The 17,550-nt window shown below is 38.4% G+C and overlaps 1 protein-coding gene across 1 annotated transcript in view; it reads right to left on the reverse strand.

Moving 5' to 3' along the window:
- MDN1 (midasin AAA ATPase 1) overlaps nt 1-17,550 on the reverse strand; it is a 174,336-nt gene that overhangs the window by 118,992 nt on the left and 37,794 nt on the right. The window contains exons 13-17 of the mRNA XM_078447133.2: nt 17,336-17,448; nt 15,962-16,110; nt 15,023-15,083; nt 9,534-9,745; nt 1,712-1,815 (exon numbers count right to left, since the gene is read on the reverse strand). Of these exons, the coding sequence (XP_078303259.2) occupies nt 1,712-1,815; nt 9,534-9,745; nt 15,023-15,083; nt 15,962-16,110; nt 17,336-17,448 (639 nt within the window). The remainder of the gene's footprint in view (nt 1-1,711; nt 1,816-9,533; nt 9,746-15,022; nt 15,084-15,961; nt 16,111-17,335; nt 17,449-17,550) is intronic.

Consider the following 17,550-nt stretch of genomic DNA (forward strand, 5'->3'; position numbering starts at 1 on the left):
GGATTGTTTTATTATTAAATGGCTTTGTACTTTTGCTTTCATGATGATCCTGACAGAATCTTCAATAAATTTAATTGAAAACAATAAAACAGAACAAATGTATTGAACTCTATTGTAATGCCAAAATAATAAATTAGGTATAAACCCTTTTTTTTTTTCATTTATTTATTTATTTTCTTTTCTTTTTTATCTTTTAAATTTTACATCCAAATTAGTTAGCATCTAGTGCAACAATGATTTCAGGAGTAGATTCCTTAGTGCCCCTTACCCATTTAGCCCATCTCGCCTCCCACAACCCCTCCAGTAACCCTCGGTTTGTTCTCCATATTTATGAGTCTCTTCTGTTTTGTACCCCTCCCTGTTTTTATATTATTTTTGTTTCCCTTCCCTTATGTTCATCTGTTTTGTCTCTTAAAGTCTTCATATGAGTGAAGTCATATGATTTTTGTCTTTCTCTGACTAATTTCACTTAGCATAATACCCTCCAGTTCTATCCACATAGCTGCAAATGGCCAAGATTTCATTCTTTTTGATGGCCGAGTAATACTCCATTTTGTGTGTGTGTGTGTGTGTGTGTGTGTGTATACATATATGTGTGTGTGTGTGTATACACACACACACACACACACACACACACACACACACACACCACACCTTCTTTATCCATTCATCCACCGATGGACATTTGGGCTCTTTCCATACTTCGGCTATTGTTGATAGTGCTGCTATAAACACGGGGGTGCATGTGTCCCTTCGAAACAGCACACCTGTATCCCTTGGATAAATGCCTAGTAGTGCAATTGCTGGGTCATAGGGTAGCTATAGTTTTCATTTTTTGAGGAACCTCCATACTGTTTTCCAGAGTGGCTGTACCAGCTTGCATTCCCAGGTATAAACCCTATTTTGAAAGCACTTGACATCCTAATGGGTGATTTTAGAAATAAATCCTACTAAGATTAAGCAATGACGACCAAATTTCCCATACTGATGCACATATGACTGAATGATCTTGCTCTCTCACCAGAACACCATCTCAAATAAGATTCCTACCTTTCTCAGGGCATAGTCAATTATGCCACAAAAGAATTTAATAAGCTTCCATCATGAAAATTTAATTAAGATGATCTTTCCCACAGGTCACAGGACAGAAAACAATAGAGCTATCCATTTACTAGAATAGAAAGTAAGGCCTAAAGAGAACACACTCAAATCTCCCGGCCACGGCCCCCGCCATGAAACAGACTTCACTAGTTATCCTCAACTGCAACTTTAAAAATAATGGTGCTGGGGCGCCTGGGTGGCTCAGTTGGTTGAGCGTCTGACTTCAGCTGAGATCATGATCTCGCAATTTGTGAGTTCGAGCCCTGTGTCAGGCTCTGTGCTGACAGCTCAGAGCCTGGAGACTAATTTGGATTCTGTGTCTCCTCTCTCTGCCCATCCCCCACTTGTGCTCTGTCTCTCTCTGTCTCTCAAACATAAATAAATAAATGTAAAAATTAAAAAAAATTTTAAAAAAATAATGGTGATTATCAAGACCTTACAATTTCCATAAAGGACATTTTTCAGAAATCCTCCCCACAAAATATTAGTATTTATTAAATTTTAAACAGCAAGCACTAAAAACATCAACAGTAATAGTAGCCTGCCTAAACTTGCATTTTGCATCAAATCAACATTCCCTTAACCTAGATAGCCAGCCAAAGCAAAATACCTCTACGAATGCAAACAAGAGGGCATTTTCAGTCATTTTCATCTGTTGCTGAGCATGGCTGAGTCTAAGACCAAATGCTTCCCATTTCTCTTTTAGGAGTAACCCTAGAAAAGAATAAAGACAAGAATTTAACACACATTTTGAGTTGTAATACATTTAACCTACACACACACAAAACTCATACAAAAATCAAACATCTTAGACATACTAAAAAATAAGTCCTAACACTTATATAATGCTATGTACCAGCAACTATACTAATCAGGTCATTTATATATGCATGTGTATATTAGTTAATTTTTTTACCCTTCACAACTATCCTTTCAAGTAGGTACTCTTACTCCCATTTTAGGGATAAGAAAGCACATAGAAGACAACTAAGCTACCAAAACCCCTTTGGCTATAGAACTTAGCTTTTTGAAGAACTTATTTTCTAAGGAAATAAGATTGAGTGACCAGTAAGTGGTACTGGTACATCAACATCACCAACCATGTTTTTATGGAAATCTTGCCTAGAATCACAGGAACAGCAATACTTCAGAATTAGTCATCTTTGCCCCTAAGTCCCAGAAAGCTCCAATTTGTATTGCTTCATTCTTCCCCAAACTCCTCTCCTAATTCTATAACTGAACCCAAGTTTGTCTGCCTGACATGCAGCAAAGCCAAACAGAGAGCAAGGATGCATTTAAGAGGCAGCCAAATGAGGAGACTCAGGAAAGCAAGCCTCAAATACGCAAGCCTGAAGAGTCAGGGATATTTAAAGGCAAACGAAAACAGATGTGGGTAAAAAGTTGCATCTGTGGTTATTAGTCTGCAGCTGCACTTATCATTAGTTCCATTAACGCTTTGGTTACCAGTTTCAATCCCCATTGTCTTTTGATCATGCTTTATTCCTGAAGCAACTGGGATGATGACAGCTCTTGCTACTTCCTGCTGAAACAGGGTGCAGTTTCACGGTTTGAGGAATCAAACAACTTCGTGATTTCTTGGTAATATTCCCTGGTACTTAGCTTAACCTGTACATTCTGCTTGAACAAACTAGTAGTGTCTTCTTTGGTTGTTTTGAAGCAACATCGGAAAGCTGACATCTTGAGCAACCAGACAAACTACCAGGCACAGCTAAAGTCCTTATCTTCATCATGCAGCAAATAAACTTCATCAAGAATAAGGGGCTTTACAATTTGGGGAAGAACTGCATCTCCAATGCTCTTTCTTATCACTACATCCCATTTTTTTGCTGTGGCTGACAACTGCATTATCACCAACCAATTCTTTCATAGCAATGCTCTGAGGCTCTGATGTTAGGTGAATTTCTCACTGGTGTTGGAACCAGTCTCAAACACAATTGAATGAATTCTATTGAATCTCCTCATTCCTTTAAAAGCCAGCCGCCTGATTGAAGTCTTGGTGTTTCCTCAAAGTCAACTGGCATTACTTTATGGTAGGGGTTGGCCTGTGACACCAATGACACAGTAAGCAGGTGAATTCAGGAAATATTTAACTGTGGAGAAGAATATTCTTATAATGTAGCAGGTGGATCCTGGAGGGCTAACACAGCATCTCCCACTCTCACCAGGTGGGTTCAATCAGCTCCAGGGGCCACCATGTGGGTACACCCATCTGGTCTATTTTTCTGCATGTCCATATTCAGATCCTTATGCAGTAAAAAAGCAGGAAATCTGGCCACTATCTTTTCCTCTATTAGAGACACAGCTGTTCTTACAGTGGCATTCCAAGCATGTGCAAAAACCTTCACCTGGTGTCTAGCCTTTATTGCTTATGGATTCAAACTGCTATAAAGTATTCAGCAAAATAGCAAAACCAGTAACCCGAAGTAATCACACTCATCTGTTAGTCCGTCTCCTGAAAAATACCTTAAGATCTGTTGGGGCTCACAAGAATAGTTAGCAAAATTTTGTTCCAAAGATGGTGGGTGAAATCTGTGCTCAAGGTGTGTCATCCAAGGTTTGGGTGATTCTGGCTCTTCTGTTTTTTGTCTTGTTTTCTCCAAGGTCAAAAGTCCCCTTCCCTTCCAACTAGCCCCATGGGCATGTACTAAGGAAAGGGCTTCAGCTTTGTTGATGGGTTACCACAGTATAGTCAAAGTCCTTGTATACCATTACAAATTAACATTCTTGGGGCGCCTGGGTAGCTCAGTTGTTAAGTGTCCAACTTCGGCTCAGGTAATAATCTCATGGTTCATGAGTTCGAGCCCCGTGTTAGGCTCTGCATTCTCTATACGTTGCCCCCTCCCCCCAATAAATAAACATTAAAAAAAATTAACATTCTCCACTTTTGACAAGTTTTTGTTTTGTTAGAAAAACCTCACAATTCAATATTGTTTCTTCTTGGCCTGAGTTTAACTGTTCTGACCCTAGATATGAGGTCTACTCCAGGTGTTATAAACCAGTCTTAGTCTTAATAGGTTAGTTCTGTTCAACAGTTGTCTTAGCTCAGGAGGCAGTCCTGCAGGTGGGCTCTCAAAGCTAGGCCTGATAAGGCTGCTAGAAACACTATAAGCAAGGTATCAAGTTGGTATTCCTAAGGGGCTTTATGAGCTCCATAGTCAACCTAGATCCTTAAAGCTATGTGGTCACATTTGAGTCTATGCATTTTACACTCAAATAGGACATTCCAGTCAGAGCCTTGGTAATATAACCAATGTTTCCAGTGGTGTTCTGTTACAAATAGAACAGATTCTTAGAGAACTTATGCTAATAATAATAACTGCCATGAAAATATAAGAATATTCACTGAGAATTTTTGAATTCTGGAGGAATCAGGTAGGGGAAAAAAATGAATGTTTCGTATTTGTTTAAAAAGGAATACTGTATTAAATTTCTGCAGGTCACAGCTTAAGAGAAAAACTTTCCTTAAATCTGGAAGGGCGAACATTAAAGAGCCAGCAATGTTTCAAACAAAAGTCATAAAAAATGAAACCATTTTTCTTAATTCTTTCAGTCCCATGTTACTCTGCTTGAATCCAGTTTTTTCATTAGTTCCAGAAATTTATACCTAGTTCAGTTTTATGATCTTAAAGATATGAGAAAACTGTATTTGTCAAAAGTTCTTTCCTTGCATTGCATTAAAGGTGAAAGGTATTTGCAAGATCATCAGAGTAAAATAGTAACTATAAATGACAAAAGATTACAAAATGGCCACGGTTAAAAATATGATGGGACTTCATTATAATGCAGTTGACAAGGAAATTTGTCAGCATTTCAATAATTAGAATTACAAGTGATGACATAATAAAATCTTATAACCTCAGAAGGTTTATCATCACTTATTTGACAATGCTTCCCATGTGATTTGATATACCAAATAAGCCTAGTTGGTAAAAAAAAGACTTCATTTAGAAGCTGAATTTTGGGAAGTCTGTCAGAAATATGAGAAATTTTTAAAGCATATGCCACAACAGGATTACAAATCATTACAAAATTTAGTATTTAGTTATCTATTTAGCCAAGGCAGCAATAAGAGATTCTAAAGGCAAATACAGAAGGTTACAGATTTGTTAGCAACACTGAAGTCTTTTCTTAAATAATCAAGGATCTAACAGAGACAAAACATAGAAACTTTGTTTTTCTAAGCAGGTTACATTAATGATAAAGAAAAACTTTGTTTATAATTTCTTATTAGGCCAATAACCGAAGGAAACTGTCATTTTAACAGAAAAACCTAATTCCAGTTTTATACCAGTATACTTCCTGTATTAAAACGTACTCTTCCAACAAGATGAATTCTTTAAAAATGTATGCAGTCCCTCCTTTTTTTCTCCCTGTCATCTCCAATGTTGATATATAGTTATTGGGACAAGGACATCTAGGGCACTGCACAGATCTGATCTCTTGTGGCACGTGCGGTGACGTGCTAACCAGAATCTCCATCAGAAATGAAGGGCTTTTGGGGCGCCTGGGGGGGCTCAGTTGGCTGACCATCCAGCTCAGGTCATGATCTTGAGATTGAGCCCCTTGATGGATTCTGTGCTGGGTATGGAGCCTGATTAAGATTCATATTCTCTTTCTTTCTCTCTTTCTCTCTCTCTCTCCCCTTCCTCCCTCCCTTCCCCTCCCCCACCCCATCTCTGCCCCTCCCCCTACTTGTGCTCACGCTCTTGCTCTGGCTCTCTCTCAAAAAAAAAAAAAAAAAAAAAAAAAAAAGAAATGAAAGGTTCTCAGTCCTCAACTCTCAGATGCCATCAGGGACTGCCTTGACTGAAGACAACTGCTTTGCCAAGGGCATGCCCTCTTCCCAGGTGGTCACATCCAATGACTATTATAGAAGTCCAGCCCCAATTTAGGATGGTTCTCAAGAAAATCCAACTTTTAGAACTCCTCAGAGAATCAGCTATGGCTTCTGTTGATAGTGTGTCACTGCTCAATTTCTGCTTAATCTTGCTCTCTTACCCCCTTCTGTTACCCAGGTGTAGACCACTCCCTAATAAACTTTACATACTAATATCCATAATCTTGGGGCTCCTGGGTGGCTCAGTAGGTTGAGCATCCAACTCTTGATTTTTTTCTGGTTCAGTTCATGATCCCAGGGACATGGGACCAAGCCCTGTGTCAGGCTCCATGCTAAGGGAGGAGCCTGCTTGGGATTTTCTCTCTCTCCCTCTGCCCCTCTCCCCTTCTCCCGTGTGCACGCTCTCTCTCTTTAAAAAAACAAAAACATGGGAATGCAAGCTGGTGCAACCACTCTGGAACACAGTATGGAGGTTCCTCAAAAAACTAAAAATAGAACTACCCTACGACCCAGCAATTGCACTGCTAGGCATTTATCCACGGGGTACAGGTGTGCTGTTTCGATGGGACACATGCACCCCCATGTTTATAGCAGCACTATCAACAATAGCCGAAGTATGGAAAGAGCCCAAATGTCCATCAGTGGATGAATGGATAAAGAAGATGTGGTATACATATACAATGGAGTATTACTCGGCAATCAAAAAGAATGAAATCTTGCCATTTGCAACTATGTGGATGGAACTGGAGGGTATTATGCTAAGTGAAATTAGAGAAAGACAAAAATCATATGACTTCAACTCATATGAAGACTCTAAGAGACAAAACAGATGAACATAAGGGAAGGGAAACAAAAATGGTATAAAAACAGGGAGGGGGACAAAACAGAAGAGACTCATAAACATGGAGAACTGAGGGTTACTGGAGGGGTTGTGGGAGGCAGGATAGGCTAAATGGGTAAGGGGCACTAAGGAATCTACTCCTGAAATCATTGTTGCACTAGATGCTAACTAATTTGGATGTAAATTTTAAAATATAAAAAATAAAATTAAAAAATAATAAAAAAACAAAAACAAAAAAACAACTAATATCATTAATCTTAGTGACTACCATGCACAAAAATTCCTTTCCAAAGATTCCCTTCTCACAAACCTTCTACAACTTTCCTTTTTACATTCATATTTTGACCTACATTTTTCCTCTTTACATACCCAGTCTCACTTTCCTTGCATATATGAATTGTTTCCCTTATCATTTCCAGTAATTCTAATTATATGTATTAGAATTCTTAACTCTTAAAAATCTTAAGTTTCTAGTAAAAACTAAGTAGTAACTAATTGTAAACTGTTTGTTGTGTTGGCATTTTTTATATTGGTAAACTTATGACTACACTGAAGAATTTTTAGAAATGTATGCCTTATTTTGGTGTACCATAAAACATGTTTACTAATAAACCCAAATATCTTTAGTTTCTCTGTAACAGGAAGCCAAAAGCAGATAAAACTATGTTTAGTAATTAATGTTTTCTTACCTGGAAATGATATAGATACTTAATTAATATACTTAACCCATCATTTAACTTTGTAAAACTTTATAGGTGACCAAAGATTTTGAAAACTACTTAAAAGTTTACCTATAAACTTTTTTTTTTAATGTTTATTCATTTTTGAGAGAGAGACAGAGGCAGACAGAGAGGGAGACACAGAATCTCTGGTAGGCTCCAGGCTCTGAGCTGTCAGCACAGAGCCCAACAGGGGGCTTGAACTCATAAATCGAGAGATCATGACTGGAGCTGAAGTCAGGTGCTTAACCAATTGAACCACCCAGGCTCCCCAACCTATAAACTTTTTTATCTTATTTATATCCGTTTCTTTTTTTCTTAATAGTTATGTTTAGATTGCCAATCTAAACTTTAGAAGAAAGTCATTCTCCCAAGAAACATATATTTAAAAAATTTTTTTTTGTATCAACTTATTTGACTTAAGTAAATCAAAGCAGAATAAAAGTAATGCTGTTAATTCTAAAGATACGTCTATTAAACAAACAACCTTAAACCAACAACCTTAAATTAGCTTTAATACCAAATATTTTTTCAGATCACGTAAATGTGAAAAACTTACATTAGTTTCTGAGTTTTAGAATGTCTAAAGCTTACAAGCACTTGTCTTTTTTTTAATTTTTTTTTAATGTTTATTTATTTTTGAGAGAATGCAAGCAGGGGAGGGGCAGAGAGAGAGGAAGACAGAGAATCCGAAGCAGGCTCCAGGCTGTCAGCACAGAGCCCGACATGGGGTTCAAACTCACAAACTGTGAGATCATGACCTGAGCTGAAGTCAGAGGTTCAACCGACTGAGCCACCCAGGTGCCCCACAAGCACTTGCCTTTAAACCAACTTATATATAACTCCTTTACAAACTAATTTTAGCAATACTATCCAAAGGTGGAGAAAATTTCTCATATTTACAACATACATGAACACATAAATATACAAAAAAGATGCAAACAAAATCTTACAGAACAAATCCAACTGCAAATGGTATTATAACGTATGGATTCATTAATTGGTCATCATTACCTGGAGTCTAATGAATATTATGACCAAGCAGTGTCGCAAAAAAGATAATCTTTTTCCTTTCATGGGTTCATAACTAAGCACTGCTCAGTTTTAAAGAATATAACCCAAAAGGCTGCATTCAGGAATCAAACTGTCATTTCCCATTTTCCAATTACAATGCAGCTGATTTTATCCAAAGATCCCCAAAAAAGCAACAACAAACCAAATGAATGAAACCCAGAGTACCTCTGTGAGCACTGGTTCCTCCCTAAAAGTCAGGGCTTCACCAACTGAACCAAATGGCTTCCTAGTCAACCTTTTCTAATTAAGCAAGGGAAGGATGCTAAGAGAGCCAAACCAAATGGAAGGAAGAAATGACCTCACCAAGACACATCTGCCCAAACCAAAAACCATTCCCTGCCCATGAGAGCTAAATTAAACACTGAGGGCTGGCAGCACCCCGTCAGGGCAGGGAGTGTCATCCTTAGGAAAAAGAGCCTAGGCAGCTGCTTAGACTTTCCCCCAGATTGTTGTTGTCGGCTGGGGGCTCATGAACCACTGGCAAAAAGCTCCTGCCTGGCTCACCGAATTTGTAACTAAACTCCAGTTCATGTGCCCAATACACAGCAAAGCCATTTAAGATGTCGATTATGTAGCAAGGAAAGGGTTTACTTGAGAGGCAGCCAAGGGGAGCCTGGCTGGCAGTCATACAGCACACAACTCTTGATCTCAGGGTTGTAGGTTTGAGCCCCACTTTGGGTGTAGAGATTACTTAAAAATAAAATCTTAAAAACCAAACAAAAAAAAAGAGGCAGTGAGACAAGGAGACGGGAGAGCAAGCCTCAAATCTGTCTCCCGGAAGGAGAAGAGGCACGGATATTTAAAGGAAAACATTGCAGCCTGGTTTATTAGTCTGTAGCTGTGCTTATTAGTTCATTAACCCTATGGTCACTGGTTTCAATTCTGTTAATTAAGCCAAAGCCTCATGGCCTCCCACTAGCAGTATGGGTCCTGTTCTTACCAGTTTCACTTTCTTTTCCATCCTTGTTGACAGCCGACTTGTGTACATGCTGCATTAGTCTGAGGAGATCATGCCACCGTTTCTGCCTGTAACAGGTCTGAATGTGTCCTAAGAATGTAAAGTTTTGCTTCTTGGAAAATGTCTGGGCAAAGAGTTCTTCAAATGCCTCCCGTAAGGGCAGCCAAATAAGTTTATGGTCCACTGGTTTGTAACTGAAACAAAAGGTAAATATAATTCCCAAACTTCTGAAGCTACTAGAGATTAGAAATCATGTGTTAGAAAATAGGAATAGGTCCAAGATTTCATTTACTCAAAATCAGAAATAATATCAAAATACTTTAAAGATCTATGTTAAAGCTTTAGGGGTGCCTGGGTGGCTCAGTTAGTTGAGCATCCAAGTCTTGATTTTGGCTCAGGTCCTAATCCCAGGGTCATGGGACTGAGCCCCACGTGGGGCTCTGCACCAAGCGTAGAGGCTACTTGGGATTCTCTCTCCCTCTCCCTCTGCCCTTCTTCTCTGCTCAGACTCACTCTCTCTATATTAACATAACAATCTATGTTAAAGTTTTAAATTATAATCGATTTTCTTCATTCTAAATGTGTGAAGAGTCTACACTGAAGGTAAAAACAGTATTATGAAAATAATTCGAAATTCCTAGTTGGGCAGTGAAAGGCATGTCACTTATTTTACTAACATGTTTAAATAAACATCACGTAGAAGACTCAATGATAAACCAATTTTATCAAGATTGACCAAAAAGTTTTCAAAATATCTTAGAAGAAAATACAACATCTGAAACTGGTTAGCTTAAGAAAAGTGAACACAGTTCATGCCTTCTCAATTGATGGGGGAGAGAATTGCTCTCAAAGAGAAAAACTAGGGGAGAGAGGACAGCAACAAAACCTTAGATGTTGCAATGGTCTGTGGCCCTCCAAAGCTCAACATTTTATTTCTTAGTATTTAGATTCTCTCTTATTCTTTAGCACTTCTCTGTTGGGGAGCTAGGAAATTAGTTCATATTAATTGTAATATCTGGAGGTGACAGGTGATAATAAACAGTTGAGAACCACTGCTGTAGCTAGAAGTTGCTCAAGCAGCAACTAATTGTTCCTGGAAAACCTCAGGTATACAATTTTCTATACCCTAAGATACTAAATACTATAATTCAAATACAATGACATAACTTTTATTTCCACAAAAAATAATTTGAGAACTAAAACAAAAACAAGTATGTTTCGCAACAATCAAGCACAATTAGAAAACTCATGGACACTATTTACTCATTGGACTGTGAGAGAGAAACCATGAGATAAGCAAAACCAATGCCCAGATACTGAGCATCCATCAAAGAGTCTGATTCCAGAGAGAAAAAATATGAGAACTTCAAACTCATGTACACTTACCAGTAAGCACTAACACATTAGTAAAGACATTTATTTAATTCCATTTATTCAACAAAAATTTACTGAGTACCTGTTAGGTGTTAGGCACTGAGTAAACAAGACCCACAAGGTCCTCCCCCACCTACAATCTAACAAAAGAACAGAAAAAGACATCTACTATAAAATATCAAGTAGTAGTTAAATGCTATGATTATAGATAAATGAGACTGGGTGGAGAAGGCACTGGTAATTTAAATGATAGTCAGAAAGGCTTTGTTAAAGATGAGTTTCAAGGCAACCCAAATCAAGCAAGGAAAGGAGTTAAGCCAAACATCTGTGGACCACAAGGGATGCCACACAGAGAACAGCAAGCAACCAGGTGCAACACAGGAAAGTGTGTGGCTGGAGCTCAACAGCAGAGCCGAAGGGAGGAAATTATGTCAGAGAAGTACCAGTGCTAGATTATGAAGGGTCTTATAGACCCAGAAAAGCCTTTGGAGTATACTCTAAATGGCCTGAGAAGTCAGTGTAAGGATTTGAGACAGAGAGTAATGCAATCTGATTATACCTTAAAAGGACTGTTAACTACTAAATGCAGGAGACTGTAGGGAAGTTAAGAGTAGAAGCAAACATGAGAGACCTATACACTGGACCAAAACAAAAGATGATGAACACTAGGAATAGTGAGAAATTAAACAAAACACACATGTTATTTAAATAAAGTTGCTAGTCTTAAAGATGATAGTACGAATGGAATCCAAAGCTAACTGAGGCAGCTGCCTGGGTTCAGTACAGACTGCCTGGGTTCAAACATGAACCAGCCACTACCTTGTACTAGGTACTTAATCCCTATGTGTCTCAGTTCTCTGTTGTGTAAAATGGGGTAAGAATCTGTGCCTCATGGTTGTTAAAAAGGCCATGTGAGCTAACACAGATAAAGGACTCCAAACAGAGCCTGGAACATGAGTGCATATAAGAATTAACTTAAAGTGGAGCATAGTGGCTGAAACAGTTAAGTCAATATATTTCAAGTGATGAAAAAAATGAGACAACATATATACACTTCAGAAAAGAAAAAAATGAATTGTAACACAAATACTCAATGGGAACCAGCATGACACCTGGGAGAACATACACTGAGACTACATGTAAGAATTCATTTGAAAATGGGCAAAACATGGGCTTCGAGCTATATTACAAAGCTGTAATCATCAAGACAGTATGGTACTGGCACAAAAACAGACGCTCAGATCAATGGAAAAGAATAGAGAACCCAGAAATGGACCCACAAATGTATGGCCAACTAATCTTTGACAAAGCAGGAAAGAATATCCAATGAAATAAAGACAGTCTCTTCAGCAAGTTGTGCTGGGAAAACTGCACAGCGACATGCAGAAGAATCAACCTGGACCACCCTCTTACACCATATACAAAAATAAACTCAAAATGGATGAAAGACCTCAATGTAAGACAGGAAACCATCAAAATCCTCCAGGAGAAAGCAGACAAAAACCTCTCTGACCTTGGCTGCAGCAACTTCTTACTCAACATGTCTCCGGAGGCAAGGGAAACAAATGCAAAAATGAACTATTGGGACCTTATCAAAATAAAAAGCTTCTGCACAGAGGAGGAGACAATCAGCAAAACTAAAAGGCAACTGATGGGGGTGCCTGGATGGCTGAATCGGTTGAGCATGTGACTTCGGCTCAGGTCATGATCTCGCGGTTCTTGAGTTTGAGCCTCGCGTTGGGCTCTGTGCTGACAGCTCAGAGCCTGGAGCTTGCTTCTGAATCCGTGACTCCCTCTCTCTCTGCCCCTCTACTGCTCATACTCTGTCTCTCAAAAAATAAATACATGTTTAAAAAAATTAAAAAAAAAAAAGGCAACCGATGGAATGGGAGAAGATATTTACAAATGACATTATGAGATAAAGGGTTAGTATCCAAAATCTATAAAGAACTTAATCAAACTCAACACCCAAAAAACAAATAATCCAGTGAAAAAATGGGCAAAAGACATGAATAGACACTTCTCCAAAGAAGACTTCCAGATGGCCAACTGACACATGAAAAAATGCTCAACATCACTCATCATCAGGGAAATACAAATCAAAACCACAGCGAGATACCACCTCACACCTGTAAGAATGGCTAACATTTAACAACTCAGGCAACAACAGATGTTGGCGAGGATGTGGAGAAAGAGGATCTCTTTTGCACTGCTGGTGGGAATGCAAACTGGTGCAGCCACTCTGGAAAAGTGTAGAGGTTCCTCAAAAAATTAAAAATCGAACTACCCTACGACCCAACAATTGCACTACTAGGTATTTGTCTAAGGGATACAAGTGTGCTGTTTCAAAGGGGCCCATGCACCCCAATGTTTATAGCAGCACTATCAACAATAGCCAAGTATGGAAAGAACCCAAACGTTCATCGATGGATGAATGAATGAAGAAGATGTGGTGTGCGCGCGCGCGCGTGCGCGCGCGCACACACACACACACACACACACACACACACACACACACACACAAAATGGAGTATTACTCGGCAGTCAAAAAGAATGAAATCTTGCCATTTGCAACTACATAGATGGAACTAGAGGTATTATGCTAAGGAAATTTGTCAGAGAAAGAGAAATATCATATGAGGACTTTAAGATACAAAACAGATGAACATAAGGAAAGGGAAGCAAAAATAATATAAAAATGGAGGGGGACAAAACATAAAAGACTCTTAAATAGGGAGAACAGAGGGTTACTGGAGGGGTTGTGGGAGGGGGGGATGGGCTAATTGGGTAAGGGGCATTAAGGAATCTACTCCTGAAATCATTGTTGCACTATATGCTAATTTGGATGTAAATTAAAAAAATAATAATAAAATAAAATAATATTTTTAATTAAAAAAAAACTACTTATAATGGGTGACGTGACATAACACTATAAATTCTTAGAAGAAATAGACCTAGTCCATGTTCAGTTATTGTAAGACTAGCTATTTGTGTTAGGAGTATGTAATAGCAGAACATTCCTGAAGACATATATAGATACAAAATAGAAAGAAATACATGGTAGTATAGATATACCGAGTTAAGAAACAAATTATATCACTAAAAAAACATTGCCAAGTACCTCAATGAAGGAAAGAGGAGATTAAGTGTCAATGAACTAACAGAAGTAAACTAAAAACAAGGTAGAAAGATCACTGGGGAAAAAATTAAAAAATGAAAGAATTAAAGTAAGAAAGATAAATCTCAGCTAATGGATCTTAAGACAGAATATATATTTAAAAGTGTTAATTAAGTACATAACTAGTGATATGTATAGAAGAGAATATAAGTAAAAGGAGGAAGCAGGAATCCAAAGTAGCACTCCCACCACAGCAGGGAGGGCTATAAGACAAAGAAAGAGTAAAAATAAAAACTGCTGTAATGTGACCCTCAAAAAAAGAGATAAATGAAAAGCTTTCTGGCAGATGCCATAAAGAGCAAAAAGGGCAATAAATTCTACTTTATGCCTTTAAGGGTTTTTTTAAGCAATTGTTTAGAGTTAATGGGACAGATCCCAGTATCACTCAACTTAAGGTATGCCCAAAACATCCATCAGTTTTACAGCCTTCGGCACAAACTAAAACTGATCACGAATCTAACATATTCAAAAACACCAACAGGGAAGAAGGGCCTTTTAATGACCACAGTGGAATCCCATGAGCAACCTTTAACCAAGTAGAGAGCTACTTAACGTTTCAAAGATAATTGAACTGCAGGAGAGAATCTAGCTCCAAGGCAGTGCGACTCTAGAGCATACACTTTAGATAAATGTCAGTACACACAAATATTAATTACATGCTTGGTTTTTTTGTCCCTCTCCATTCCAGCATGATCTTTGAGAGCAAGAATCTCAAGCATTCTTTAAAATTAAGAGAAACATCTATATATCCAACAGGTCCTCAGTAAAGTCCAATAAATAACCTACTGTGGTGGGGGGTAGGAGTGCAAGTCTTTGAACCTTTTTCTAAGGCTAATTTTGAGCTTTATAAGAAAACACTATTTGCTCCCTCAAGCAGTGAACTCAAAATAACCAGAAAATAATTTTAAAACAAACTTACCCTCCAAGCAAGTCTGCAGTGTCACTTTGTTGATTCATATTGACAACCCTCAAATGGTGGCCTTTTAAAAAGAAAGGGCAAAAGGGTCACTCTGAAAATTTCAAGACTGATTATATCCAGTGTGATCCTTAAAGATGTGTGGACATGGGCACATTTCCTCTGCTCCTCTTATTTTAATTTCAGGAATTTTAACCATTCAAAATTTTCACCTAACCCAGAGAGATACACAAGAAGATTCACTGTGTATTATTGCTCTAGCATCAGATAACTGAAAACAACAAAAAAATCCTTCAATAAGTAAATGTCTATAAATTAGAATTAAATAAACATCCAATACGTAATATTATTTAACCATTAGGAGTAAAGCAGTTCTGTTTTTAAAGATATCCAATTTGCTTATAAACTAAATGCAATATATAAGAATGTGATCCCATTTGTTTCAACACAAACCCAAACTTAAATGTTTATATATTTGCAGACCATAGGTGAGAACTGGAAACAGTTGGGGCACCTGAGTGACTTAGTCAGTTGAGTGTCCAACTCTTGGTTTTGGCTCAGGTCATGATCTCATGGTTGTGGAATCAAGCCCCACATTGGGCTAGGCACTGACAGCATGGAGCCTGTTTGGGATTCTCTCTCTAGCTCTCTCTCTGCCCAACCCCAGCTCTTGCTTTCTATTTCCAGGTAAATAAATAAGCTTAAAAACAGATAAACAAATAAACTGAAAAAGATAATGCTAGGCTGTAACAGTAGTTATTTCCAAGGGAAAAAAATTACATTACTTCCAAGGAAAAAATTTCCAGTGGTTACTTCCAGGCAGTGGTGAGGTGGCACTTTTTAAACTCCAGTATTTTTTGGACATTTTATTTAAGAAAAAAAAAAGGCAGACAGTGTGAAATGTTTATTGTGTGGGGGCAGAATGTTTCTCCTCTAAGTTACCTGTAATGTGAGCCAAGTACTGGACAGTAGAGGTTTTGCCAGTCCCAGTCTCTCCCACCAGCAATACCGGTTCCCCTTTGCTAACACACACTGCAAGCTGTTCAATAAGAATGGAGGATGGCCTTGTGGGAGCAAAAGTGAACTTCTCCCTGGGAAGGGGAAAACAAGTAAGCAGTTAGAGAAACAGACTACAAGTTTCCTTCAGTGTAGGAACCAGATTTTCCGGACTCCACAAAAATGAGAAGAGAACTGACAATAGCTGTCTTGATGCTATAAACAGATATCCTTACAACCTAGGAATTGCAGAATTTATTCATTCATTCTACAAACATTGAGTATTTATACACCTAGTACTTTACTAGACTCTAGAGAATCAAAACACCCATAAGGTAAGACATTATCTGCACTAGCTATGTCATCTTCGGCAAATTACTTAGCCTCTCTTAGCCCTCATCTCCTCACCTATAAAATTTAGGTAAGAGTGACTATTTGTAGTGGGTTGAATAGCCTTCTCCCAAAATTCATGTCCACCCAGAAGGTGTGAATGTGACCTTATTGGAAAAGAGGGTCTTTGCAGCTATAACAAAGTTAAAATCCTATCATACTGGCTTTAAGGGTGAGCCTTAAATCCATTGACTAGTATCCTTACAAAAAGAGAGAATTAGAAACACAAACACACACAAGAAAGAAGATGATCTGACAATGAAGACGGAGATGGGAAGGATGCAGCTACAGGGGCAAGGAACACCAAAGACTGCTGGTAGCCATTAGAAGCCAGGAAGAAGCCAGGAAGAGGCAAAAGCCTTCAGGGGAAGTATGGTCCTGCCAACATCTTGATTTCGGACTTCAAGCCTCCAGAACTGTGAGAGAATAAATGTCTGTTGTTTTAGGCCACCAAGTTATGGTAATTTGTTATGGCAGCTGTAAGACACTAATTATTAATTCATAAAATTATTTCCACCACTACACGAGAGAACATATGCAAAGCACTCAGCACAATGTTAGGAGTATAGTAAGTATTTAATGAATGGTAACTAGATCTCAGAATCATTCCAGCATTCAAGGAATTTACAGACTAACGTTAGGATCTAGCCTAACTTCCAAGGGAAGCTTACTCTGCTAAATACACTACAATGAATAAAATCAAAGATACATCTTTGCAAGTCCCAAATCCCTAACAACCCTCCTCACCTCCTTCACCTATTAACATCTAACTTCACAGAATATACTTTGGGAAAGTACTGCTTCTTACCATCCAGCACAGGGGAGAGATCACCATTCACACACGTTTTGCTTGGAGACAGGGGGCTAGATTAACCCTCCTATCATGTTCCTAACGTCCCACAGTCTCAGACTAGTTGAGAGCCTATTTACCTCTGTATGTGGACAGCCTCACTTTGTTTCCGAAGAAGCCGCACTCGACCCACTTGCACATCTAACTCATTGATCACAATTTCCGGTTTATAAAGTTGACAGAAAAATTCAGCCTGTGGGAGGGGAAAGAGTAAACTTCTGTATGATCTTTTAAAACAATTCTGTACACGCTTCAAACATTTCCTCATGCATGTCTGTTACTGTGCCCCTCTAAT

The sequence above is a fragment of the Panthera onca genome, chromosome B2 (assembly GCF_046562875.1).
Source record: "Panthera onca isolate mPanOnc1 chromosome B2, mPanOnc1 haplotype 2, whole genome shotgun sequence".
NCBI classification, from domain to species: domain Eukaryota; kingdom Metazoa; phylum Chordata; class Mammalia; order Carnivora; family Felidae; genus Panthera; species Panthera onca.